This window comes from Pinus tabuliformis, chromosome 6 (genome assembly GCF_031772625.1).
Source record: "Pinus tabuliformis cultivar Carrire ecotype Pingquan chromosome 6, CPIR1, whole genome shotgun sequence".
Classification (NCBI taxonomy): domain Eukaryota; kingdom Viridiplantae; phylum Streptophyta; class Pinopsida; order Pinales; family Pinaceae; genus Pinus; species Pinus tabuliformis.
This window is the reverse complement of record NC_142292.1, coordinates 868,980,014-868,993,124: the sequence shown is the minus strand read 5'-3', so window position 1 is coordinate 868,993,124 and position 13,111 is coordinate 868,980,014. Positions and strand designations below refer to the sequence as shown.

Below are 13,111 nucleotides of genomic sequence, written 5' to 3'. Positions count from 1 at the left end.
ACAGTCAACTAAACATATGTCATATATATTATAGAGATTATGCAAAAGGCGAGTGAGGATCACTGTTATGGAGCAATATCAGAGGTATTACTGCTAAGGAAATTTTCTGTTGGGTAGGCCGGTTTTGGCACCCAGATTGTACTCTGATATTGCTTAATAAGAAAACTCTCAGATCGCTGCACTGGTTTTCCCACATTGGGTTTTTCTGGGGACATTGGTCCAAAAATAACGGTGTCATTTGGTGTGATTGTTTCTGTTTCCTTCAGTTGTTGATTTGTAATATGTTGAGCATGCACTAGTGTTTATTTTCAGTATTTACATTGTAACTAAGTAAACTTATTAAAAAATGGAGGGTTTCTAACTAAGTAAACTTAGAAACTTCAACATTGATGTGTTAACAAAGTCTCTTCCTAATAAGAAGTTTGAATATTTGAGAAGCATGCTTGGTTTGGTTGATATTACTGATTTCGTTAACGAAAGGTGTTTGGAAGAGACTTGAGGAGGCATCTTGTGTGATACAAAATGCCTGGGAGGACATCTGGCCGACATATGTGTTGATGTCTAGTTCCCAAAGTAGGGAGGGTGGCGTTGGTCATAGAGCTTTGACCTTGCATTATGCACCTAGTTCCCTGGGTTGATGGTTAGCAAGTAAGCCTAATAGTACCTAGAGAGGTTGAAAGCTTTAGTCCATCTTAGTCCCACCTGGATAGAGCTTTGACCTTGCATTATGCACGTAGTTCCCTGGGTTGATGGTTAGCAAGTAAGCCTAATAGTACCTAGAGAGGTTGAAAGCTTTAGTCCATCTTAGTCCCACCTGGATAGATTTCCTTGGTTAGGAATCTAGTCCGTGGCACCGTGTGTGCTGAAGTTCTTCGTAGTTCTTGTGTTTTGAGATCTTCCTTATACTTGTATATACATGTATAAATTATGAATACCTCCCTAGTTAAGAGGGAGTGTGGAAGAATGTAACTGGGTTCTGTCTTCATATTTATATTGGAGTCAAAGAATTAAAAAGAAATTTTATTATTTTTTACAATGACTTATTAAAGCATGGGTTTCATGCTTGGGTCATCATTTTATAGGTCAAAGTCCCCATTGTGGACTTCTAGGTTTTATACTGATTCATTAGAGTCATTGTCCATTTAATGAGACCCTTCTTGGGCTTTTGAATCATGTAAAATTAATTATTATTGAATAAAAAATGTAATTTGTCACTTTTACACCAAGTCAGTCCTAGCCTGATGAAGTTGGCCTAAAAGAGGACAATTCGACCTACAGAAGAGGCTATATATACAAGAGCAGTTCTATCTATTCGGACATCAACTCAACAAGTTCGATACACATCAAGGAAGTGGAGAAAAAGTATCAAGGAGAAGAAGGAAGAAGTGCAAGTCGAAGTTTCTAGGCTATCTCTCTCTCTTTTATGCAAAGTTACTGGGCTATTTGCTGGATTGAAGTTATGCTGCTGGGAGGGTCGAAATTTTGAATGTGTTGGGTCGAAGATTCTGCTACTGGAAGGTCGAAATTCTGGATTTGCTGGGTCGAAGTGCTTCTGTTGCAAGGTCAAAGATCTAGATCAAAGTTGTTGGAAGGAAGGGCTGACTTGGTGGTTGGAGGTCCGTGTCTAGGTGATATTATGTGACATAAAAAAAAATAGTGTATGTGCATCTAGATTCTATATGACCAAACAAATAATCAAACAAAATATAAGTAATTACATATATGCATAGGTACATGACAATATCTAAAAAACGAACTGGTGTAGATCCACTTTAAATCCGGATCTATCAAATATTGAGAGGGATCAAATTTCTTAAGGTGTAATGTTTCTACTGTTTTAAATATGAAGGAATTAATACATGACATGGATTTAAATAATAAAAAATTTACACCATAAGTAATTTGATCCCTCATGGTGCTTTATAGGTTCAGGTTTAATATTGGATCTATGCTGGAATTCTAACAGCCCTATGGCTGAAATTCACAATGTTAAGATTTGGGCAACCTGTAGTTAAGGAGTTCAAATTTCTGACTTGTGTTAAAGTGTGATTTTTTTGAAATTTAAACATAGTATAAAAGTTTGTTTGGTTTAAATCACTCTAGAGTAGGAGGGAACTTGTATTTCAGTTGAATATTATTTGGAGGCTAGGAGAGGTACTTGACCTTGTTTTAGGTTGTTGGGTGTGAAACCCTAATTTGTTTGGGAGAACCATTCAAACCGCATAAAGGGTTGTGCCTACTTTGTATAATGTTGGTTTGTGCACTTGATACTTGTTTAGGATGTGTGAGATGAGTGTCGATCTTAAAGAGTGTGGTAGGTTGGATGGAGCTTTCAAGTTTTTGTTCCATTGAAGATTCTTGCGGAGGAGGTCAATCTTTGCAGCATGTTGAGAAAATTTAAAAAAAATCTAAAATCTGAAACCATAAACCTAATTTAAAATGCTAAACTTCACATATTTGTGTCTAATGGTTTAGATTCATGGAGATGTACATGAATAACATTTTTAATATAAAATGAAATATTCAATATATTATTTGTTTGATTGGTTTTTGTGTTCATTTTGTTATTGATTATGGTCCAGTTCCAGTTTGATTCCATCTTTTGGGGTTGACCAGTTTGGTAGCTGTTCAAGGTGTGATAACATTGCTTTGAACTTATTGATCATAATCTTGTTGGTCTCTATTCTATATATTGTTTGGTTGATCGGTTTTTGTGTTTGGTTTTTTATTGGTAATGGTCCGGTTTCGGTTTGATTCCATTTTTGTGATTTACCGGTTTGGTAACTGTTCTCGGTGTGATAACATTGATTTGAACTTCATTGACCATGGTCCATAATCTTGTTGGCTTCTATCAATGTCAGCAAAGTTTTGAAATAAGATTTCATGTTGTATATTCAACAATCGAGCTTGTCGCTATTTAGAGCTCCATCAAATTTAGGCTTCGCTAATTTAGCCCCACTATTCACTAGGCAATCCCCATTGTTCAACCCCTTATTTACTAGGGGGTTTGTATAGTGGGCAGTGGTGGTTGATCAATTTAGCCCAAGTCACCCATAAGAGAGAGATAAAGTACAAAGTGTACTAAGTGCAATATAGAAAAGTTAAGTGTAATACATGTTCACTAGACCAAGTCTCATCACTTTCCTACGCTGCCATTTGATTATTAAATCGGTTGAATCCATTGAGTAGCCTTTAGGTTTTGATTAGTTGGCACCATTGGGGAGCCTTTAGGTTTCAATCAGTGGGCCTCCTTTGAGCAGTTTATATTATCTTGTAGATTTCGATCTTAAGAATCCTAAAATTGCGAGCTCAGTATATGCAGGGGAGGTAGATATAGAATCCTGTTTTGAATATAAGTTGAAATGCTTAAAAATCTGTTAGAGTGTGTTTAATGCTGGAAAAACACCCCTGTAGATATTCTCTTGGTGCGAGTTCAGATGGGTCTAATTCCATTACCAAGCATCTTGAAATGGGGCCCCATTTTAACTTTTAATGTTAAAATTTGGGTTTATTAAAGTAAAATTTAATAATTAATATTAAAGTTAAATAATAAATATAATGTTAGAAAGGAAATTCACTGGTTGACAATGGATGCTGAGGAGGGTTAGGTTTCTTCAATCATTGCATGATCATTGATGATGAATTTATTTTTGTTGTTTTTTATCTGGCTCCTGAACCAGATGGTTTAGGCATGAATCTGTCCAAAAATGGTTCAGACAATTGATTTGGACCAGCTTAGAGAAAAACCAGTCAAAACTGGCCAGTTCTGATAACACTGCACACAAAAAGTGTTGTCTTTGAGTTAGCTGCTAATTAGTAGCTAATTACCATTTTGATCCTAAATTGATACTCGCTGATAAATGTGAGATACATATAGTTCTTGATTTACAACTTTTTTGTTCTGTCTTGGCATTTTTCTGATAACAATGTCGCTGTTAATGTTCTTTTGACAACGGGCAGTATATGTGCATGTGCATTCTGCTGAAGGTGCTAAAGCTATTAGGTCTTTCCTTGCCTCCAGTCTTTCTTATGAATCCATTCCTTAATTTATTGGATTTAGTTCAATAATCTGTATAATCCAAGAATAATGTGGATTAGCAACTGTAATTATTGGCAGTATGATGTATTGGAGACTGGAATTAATATTTTCATTTTGAGTTGAAACTTGAGATCTTATTTCAGTCATGTAGGGTTAGTTTATGCTAGATGATGTGTCAATGTACACAAGTAACAGGTGACATCTTAAATTTGGAGCAAGCAGTGGTCCGTGGTCCGTCCAAATTTCCAATAATCATAAGGTGTCTGGGCATATAAATACCTATGCTGTTATATTTGCAGTGAGTTTGGATTATGTCTTGCACTGCTTCTGTTGAAGAAGCTTGTGGGTAGCAACACTGATGCTTGCATCTACTCTTGAATCTAATATGGTTTCATTTCTCATTAAAAGTTTATTCTAATATCAAGCTGTTGCAATCTTGTTTGTTTCTACTCTTGAACTTCCAGTGGCTCTATTTCTTGTTATAATTTTATAGCATTATTTGGCTGTTGCAATCTTTATTTTTCAGTCATCACAATCTATTTCTATTAATTTTCATGGTGCATCATGTAGCAATAATATCTACTTCTAGTATTCTCTAGAATGCATGGCAACCTTGGGATGACAACTTTCTTGTAGCATTTTCCCTATCCCACAAGATATTAAGCAGCCAACATTGATGATTTTGGAAGATATCTACTAAACCACCATTTTTCTTCATTTAGTTGTGTCCAAGAGTCTCTCTTATGGGGCTCTTATTGAGGAGCTAATTCTGTGTGGATTGTGCAGACAGGCGATAGCTTCATGTATTTTGAATTGATGTTCACAATAGTGCCAATGAAATTATGTACTCTATGCATATAGACTTTATTCATCCTGAAGTACAGATTATGGATTTTACTTGGGTGATAATGAAAACTGATATGAATGTGGCAGGACGTGAAAGGAAAGGTACTAGAAAATTCAGATGAATCTGAGAGTCTATTGGTGCTTGTGAACAAAGTGAAAGATCTAAATGAAAAGCTTTCTGCTTCCTTAGCTGAAAGTAATACTAAAGATGATCTGGTGAGGCAACTCTCAAAGGATGCAGAGGAAGCGGTTTCAGGTAAAATAGCATCTGCATTCTTGTTTTTACCTATTTCATGTCATCTAGATTTTCCTGTTTCTTTTGCTTTAATCAAAAAGAAATCCCAGTTTTGGAGGAAACTTTAGTTTCCACTTTTTGCTGTAAGGCTTGTTCAATGTTACCTCCCATGTTTCTAAATTTGATCCTAAGAAAGCTTATTAGACGTTATAATTTAAATTGGAAAGTATAGAAGCATAATTTTGTTTGCCAAAAGCTGGATGCAATTCCGTGAATCACTTAAACATTTTTGTACTTCAGGCTGGGAAAGGGCCAAGGCAGAGGCAATTTCTCTTAAACAAGAACTGGATGCTGCACTCCAACAGAGGTATGCAGCTGAAGATCGTGTTTCTCATTTGGATGGAGCACTGAAAGAATGCATGCAGCATCTACGATTTGTTCGAGAAGAGCAAGAACAGGCTATTCATGATGCTGTCATGAAGAAAGCCAGAGAACTTGATGTAATTCGGATAGAACTAGAAGGAAATTTGGCAGAAACAAGAGAAAGGCTAATAGAAGCTGACGCAGAGAATAGTGCATTACACAAATCTCTTCAAGAGGCAATCAGATCAGCTGAAGAACTGAAAGAGGGAAAAACTCAAGCTGAAGCTGAAGTAAATCTACTACAGATCAGACTAAGCTCTTTGGAGGAAGAGAATGCTGCAGTAAAATATGAACTCCGTGTGCTAGAGAAGGAACTAGAAATACGCAATGAAGAGAAAGAGTACAACAGAAAATCAGCTGATGCTGCCAACAAACAACATTTAGAGAGTACGAAAAAGATTGCCAAGTTAGAGACAGAATGTCAAAGATTGCGTATCCTAGTCAGGAAAAAATTGCCAGGACCTGCTGCTGTGGCTCAGATGAAAACAGAAGTTGAAATATTGGCCAAGGACACAGCCGAGTGGAAAAGAAAAAAGTTGCATGCAAACAGAGGTGGATTTTCTGTAGGTTCAGTGCTTGGAGAGCCTGTCCATGTTAATGCTCAAGAAACCAGCATAAAACAGATAAATATTCTATCAGAGCGCTTGTTGTCTATGGAAGAAGATAATGAGATTCTCAAAAGAACTCTAGAAAAAAGGAATAATGAACTTCAAGTTTCAAGGGTCATGTGTGCACGGACAGCTAATAAATTATCACATGTTGAGTCACAACTGGATGCTTTGTGCAGAGGCCACGGTATTGGTAGAATAAATGGCATGGCTATTGATGGTCATGTTGAGTTCTCAAAAGGTACAAGTATGAGTTATGAACCAAGTCTTGCTTCAATTTCAGAGGATGGTGGAAATGAAGATGAAGCTAGCTGTGCTGAATCTTGGGCATCTGCATTGATTTCTGAACTGGCACATTTTAAGAAAGAAAAACCTGGCATGCTCTCTAATAAGGTGATTGGGTCACCAGATTTTAATTTGATGGATGATTTTATTGAGATGGAACAGTTAGCAACAGTTTCGTCCAACGAGATTGCAGAGTCTGCAATAGTTTCTGGAAAGCCAGAAGTGCAATCACAAGGACCTATTGAAGTGAAAATGGATCAAAATAGCAATGCCTTACTTATGATGGAGAAGAAAGGTGCTTTAGAAGTAGTCGCTGCAGAGAGGGAAACAGAGCTTCTAGTCACTGATAAACACACAACATGTGACCAGCAATTTTGTACCTTACAATCTGAGAATTTGGCCAATGAGGTGGCCCTTTCCAGTCCTGAAGAGCTTTTGCACATGATTTTGGATACTCATGCAAAAGGGCAAAGGTTGGATGGAGTATTAGAAAAGGTGAAAGCTACTATTCCAAAATTACAACATTATGATGCTGAAAAAATTAACAAAATAAAAGAAAAGTTAACTTGTCTGAAAGTTTTAAATACTGATGGTTTGAACAATAGTTCTCAGGAGGGAGTCATGTCAGGTCAGTTTTCACCAAAATCTCTATCTGAAGGCAATTCTTCTGAAGATGAAACAGTTCCATTTACTACTTCCAAAGGGAATAAAAGGCCCTCTAATTGTTCAAGACTAAATGCATCTATTCATAAAATAATGGGGCTTGTTGAAGGATTTTTCCACTCAAGCTGTGCAGATAATGCTCATTCTGAGAGCACGCCATTCACTGCTTCTGGTTCACTGCCTTTTGAAAACTCTACGTCTGTTCCAGGCTATACCATGCGTGTCCTCCAGTGGCAGAATTCAGAATTGGATTCTATCATTCAAAACCTTGTCAAGGTTTGCAGTAATCTCCTCCAAGGAAAGGCTCAAATAGTAGAGTTTGTGGAAGAAGTGGGTTCTGCATTGGACTGGCTTGTAAATCATTTTTTTTCACTTCAAGATGTATCAACCATGAGGGCCACAATCAAGAAACAACTCGAATGGGATGATGAATCACACAGTGACAGTGAATCAGAAGCTCCAGCTGCAAATGGCCCAAGATTTGAGCAGGAAAATTCTAATAAGATGGAAAAAGAGAAATATGAAAGCAAATCTTTAATTTCTACACTTGCTATTGGAGATTTTGAGTCGAACTCTGTTGCAAATGGCTTTAACAAGCTTGGGGAGGCTCAAAATATCTCATCAGAAAAAGAAACTCTTGAATGCCAGTTGAATGAAGAAATCAGCAAACTTAAAAATGAGCTTAATATCATACAATCTGAAAAGCAAGAACTAGAAGGGATGTTTCAAGTGGCAAGCAACAATCTAGAGGCTCTCAAAGCTCAACTCCTAGAATCAGAGAAAAAAGTTGCAGATTTACAGACAGAACTTACTGCAAGTAAGGAATTGAAGCAATTGAGGGAGGATCAATTTGAAAATCAAGTGTCATTGAATGAAGAGCTTGAATTCCAACTCAAGGCTGCTCAAGCTGAAACAAATCGGTTTAAAGAAAAATATACATCACTACAAGCAGAATTTGAAGAGAAAGGCAGCTGTTTCCATGATTTAGAGACCACATGTCTTGACCTGCAACTACAGTTAGAGAGGTGATGCTTGAATTTGTTGTAGTGTTAGTAAGAATGTGCAAGTATTTATTATATATGATATATATGTTTACATCTGAAATGAATGTGTTATATTATAATTAATATGCTTACTATTGACCTGCAGTAGACACAAACCTGACAGCTCGAGAGATGGAAAGATGCCAGCTCTACACTACGCTGATGAGGATGAGATACGCTCAAGAAAGGTAGTCTCTGAAGCAAGGCTAAGTAAACTATATACCATACATTAGCATTCCATATTATTCTCTGAAGTTAGTAGATTAAAAAAGGCTGAAAAAGCTATCAAAGAAATAGTGAAATAGAAATTCGAGATTTGTAATGTAAGACATTCCTCAGAACTTCTGCAATCAGTCTGGCATTGTTTTGGTACTAATTATGTCATATGGGTTTGCTTAGTTAAAATATTTAATCCTGTTCATTAGACATACCAAATATTCTTCAATCGTCAGTAACAGATCTTTTCTAGAAGTTTCAATGCATACCATCAAGGTTGCATCTGTGTTGAAAAAATAGATACTTTTGCTAATATACTACATGTTGTAGGGGACAACCCCCTTATAGTTCCCATTGGGTTCTTCTTTCCCTGCATTTTCTTCTGACACAAGTATTACGTAAATTAGCATTGAATTAGCACCTAGAAGAACAAAGCTTTGGGTAGATTTCCTATGATTCAGAGTCAATAATAAAAGTGGGATAGTGTAATACTCCGGTATTGACCCCTAGAATATATTGGATCAGTTTATGTATAAATTAAAAAGAAGTGGCTATAATGATGGGAGTGAGTGACGTGAGCTTTGTATAAATGACCTTATATGGAAATGATGTTTCTATATAGTTTCTTATTGCAGACCTCAATGCCAATGCACAACTGGTGAATGATTGGCATTTAGACACTATAATATATTTCTATGGACTGTGTGGTAGGCTCTCCATGGTGAACTTGAGCTTTGCAGATATTAACTCTGCAATATTATACAGAATGGTCCAAGGTAGCTGTAGAGAGCATGCGAGGGGCTATGATACCACCAGAGGGGAAGATAAGATAGATAAGACAAGACAATTACATTAATGTCTGACGAATGACCACAAAAGTACCAGTCTGAACAATGTGGGAGTGCAAACACAACTCCGAGAAATGTTGAAAATAATATAAAGATTACACAGGTACTGTATAACATCAGAACATATGTGTAAATGTATAAAACGGTGACAAAGGTATGCTGTTATGAAATACTAAATGAGTTTGGACAACTCAAGAACCTCTCAAGAGAGAGAGAGAGAGTGAGAGAGAGTTCAGATGATGAGGCCGGTGATTTCCAGATCTCCTGAGTCTGATGGCCAAGGGTGAAGGGTGCAAACAAGGCAATGGCTCGCGGTCAGATTCCTATGGAATCATCGGGGTGTATGGCTTATAAGGAAAGGGGGATTATATGGGAAAGTAATCCTTTAATGCCAAGTGTTGGAAAGACATAATGAAGAACATGAAAATTAAGAAGTGGCAGAAAAAGATCTCAAACCAAATCTCATTAATTTCATTATTCACATGATAGAGTACATCATAAAATACAATAATCAATAAACACCTTGTAATGGACCATGATATAAGAGTCAACTTTAACACATAACCAAGTGCATAATAGTTAGGATAAAGATGTCTAGTTGCACCGAGAGTAGCAAGGTGCTCTATAGCCCAGTATGTGGGAGATGTTTTCATGTAACGCTAGATAACATTAGATTAAAAAATAATAAAAATATTTACATTAAATAAAAAATACAAGTTTTCTTTAAAGTAAATTTAGATTTATGTTTGAGTAAGAACTAAATTAGAAAAGATTGTTAATTTTACTGCATGACAATAATAATCAACACGTATTTACTTTTGATTATGAGTCGGTCATGGAAATAGAAAAAATGTCTATTTAGTTAGTTTATAATAAAAAAAATTAATTACATATGTAATAAAAATAAATAACTACATATGTATACATGTACATGACAACATCGAAAAAAAGCCCAGCATGGATCCATCTTAAACCTAGATTTATCAAGTATTGAGGGGATCAAATTTCTTAAGGTTTACTTTTTTATTATTCAATATGAAGGAATTAATACATGACATATAATTAAATTATAATAAAATTTACACCTTAAGAAAATTGATCCCTCTTGGAGCTTGATAGATCTGGGTTGAAGATGGATCTACGTTGGTATTTAAGATTATGAGTAAAAAGGATAATAGTGTTAGCATAGGATCTCATCTCTTTTCCATCAAGTGCTTTAAAAATCCACTTCCATTGACATAGAAAGCCAACCATTGAATGCATGTAGAGGTTGATGAAGATGTCTACCGCATGTAGTTATGGAAGCATGAGCAAGGAACACTCATTTGGGGAAATGTAAGAATACTTCATTCTCCCACCCTATGGGATTATCATTCCTTTCATTTCATCATTTTTAATCTCAAGCCCAAGCTTCCACCTCTGATGTTGTGTTCTGCTCTATTGTAATTTTTACTCACAGCATAGATCCATCCTAACTTAGATATGCTTAGCACTGAGGAGATCCAAAATCATTAGATACATATATTCTAGTGCTTAAAAGATCTCAAGTTAAGATGGATCTATGCTTGTGTGACACACACACACTTTATTTTTAGGTTAATATATTTACTATTTAGTCAATGGATGGTGGGATAGACAGTGGGACAAACATTGCAATATCTTCAATGCTGGGCTGTAGAATGCCCCTTGCTTATCGTGGTGCAATTATGAAAATCTACAAATTGACCAAATTAGTGCTGTGAAAGAAGGTTTTGCAGAGCCTCTCTTGGGGAAGAGACCGAGAAACTATAAATTATCAAGCAATGGGCAATTTAGATTAACTTTATCCATTGTTTATTTTTGTTCATTAGAGGCTACAGAGCCATGTTTTATTCTTCCAAATTATTCTTAAAAAGCATTTAACGTGATGTTTCAATTTATATTGAGCACTGGGAATAATGAATTTCCTTGAGGCATATTTGAGTAGAGAAAGGGAAGATCTCACTAGAACTATGTAGGGCAGTGGAAAAGAGTACCATCGTTGTTTGATTGTTGGATGAAAGCATAGAGTGCTTTGTAGTGAGTAGTTTGGTTGAGTCATGACATCAATGGTGTTGGGTAGAGTGAATTGTGAGGTTATAGCATGGATTTCTCTGCCATGGTTGCCTCATAGCGTAGCTTAGGGTGGCATGTACACCAAATGCCTATGATTTGGTGGGAAATTGCTTGGATGCAGATAGTTCTAAGATATCTTTTGTTAGGAAGAAAGTGTTCTATCTCTTCTACATGCCAGCCTGCAATTCTATGTGATTTACTATTATGAGTTTATGTGGTCTTTTTTCCCCTTTAATTTTATGCTCTGCACGTGTGTTTATGTTTAAATTTTGAATATGGGTATTTGGTTTCGATGAACCCTGTTATTGCATGCGTGTTTGATTCTGCTGCATTTTATTATCCTAGATTACACACATACTTAACCATTTTGGTCCTCTGTGGAAGGCCATCTTTGCTCTAATATGGTGAGATGGTCTTGTGTACCAGAACTTTTTTGGGTCATTCGTGGTTCCTTGTTCCATGGTGAGATTGTTGGGAGTGTGTGCGATGGGATGCCACACATACTATTGGACTTTTGTCATTGCTTCAAGCATGTTATTTGGTCGTGATTGTGTGGTTTTGTTTATGAAGGGTTTGATAAACCTCTGTGGTGTTGTTTATGGTGTAAAGCGTAAGAATAACAATGGCACATTCACACAGTGTACACAAGAGTTAACCAGGAAACCCTTAACTAGGGAAATCAACCTAACTTAGAGCTGCACCCATCGCTATCTCACTGTATTAACTTCATCATTCACAATACAATATTTAGGTATTCTCCCACATCCAGTATGCTAATCTGTTAACCTAGATTGGTAATAATCCATATAAAATCTAGAGGCATATTAATATTGTGTTGCCCAACCAAGGATTGATTCCCAAGGCAAGCATAATTGAAACCTAGTTTTAGGTCAGACATTGTTCGAAATAAAGAATTGGCAAGTGACAATTGATGTTTATGTTTTCAAATCCAAATTTCAGTTATTTTTCAAGAAAACAATCCGTTGGGAAACCTAGGGACACATCTCCTCATTTCATGGATGGTCATCATTGTATACCCATTAACTTAGATTGATATGACTTAATTCCTGTAGGACACAAGCATAGGCTTTTACCCCCTCTGCTTCCTGTCGTTAAACCCTCAACCCTACGAGAGGGATTGGACTTGAGTTGGTGGTAGGGCAATGTGGTACTTAAATCTATTTAGCTACTCCAATGGGCCATAATCCAAATTTAAGGTTGGGTGTGTGTTATAGTGATATAATTTTGGGCTCAACATAAATGGAAGCGTTGGGTTCTATTTCTTTGAATGTGAGGAAGAGATGTTGGTCATTTGGAAGAAATAAAAAGATAACATTGCATGACCCTTAAAATGAATGTGCATGCAAGCTACCTCATGAGAAGAAATAAGTGGTATGCTAGATGTTGTCATTCGAATCGGTCAAGAATTGCAACAAAAGTACAAGATCACAAGGAAAATTTCCAAAATTTTTAACAAAGATTTGTCAGAAAAAGAAAAGGCAATTTCTTGTTTTAAGAGTCGAAACAATATCTTTCTCGCAAACTTGCTTACAAAGTAAACTAATTAAAATGATTGAAAAAATGTTTTTGAAATTTGAAGTGCAAAAAGTCGACAAAGAAAGTTGTACATACTACAAACACGATTAAATTTAAAGATCACTTTGTTAGTACTAACAAAATTTTATCAACTCAGAAATCGAATCGGTGAAGAATTGCAACAAAAGTACAATATCACAAGGAAAATTTCCAAAATTTTTAACAAAGATTTGTCAGAAAAAGAAAAGGCAATTTCTTGTTTTAAGAGTTGAAAC

General features: G+C 36.1%; 1 protein-coding gene across 1 annotated transcript in view; it reads left to right on the top strand.

The window, feature by feature from the left end:
• Positions 1-13,111, top strand: part of LOC149261648 (filament-like plant protein 7) — a 42,035-nt gene that overhangs the window by 25,604 nt on the left and 3,320 nt on the right. Inside the window, exons 5-7 of the mRNA XM_089422559.1 lie at positions 4,973-5,141; positions 5,421-8,124; positions 8,249-8,330. Of these exons, the coding sequence (XP_089278685.1) occupies positions 4,973-5,141; positions 5,421-8,124; positions 8,249-8,330 (2,955 nt within the window). The remainder of the gene's footprint in view (positions 1-4,972; positions 5,142-5,420; positions 8,125-8,248; positions 8,331-13,111) is intronic.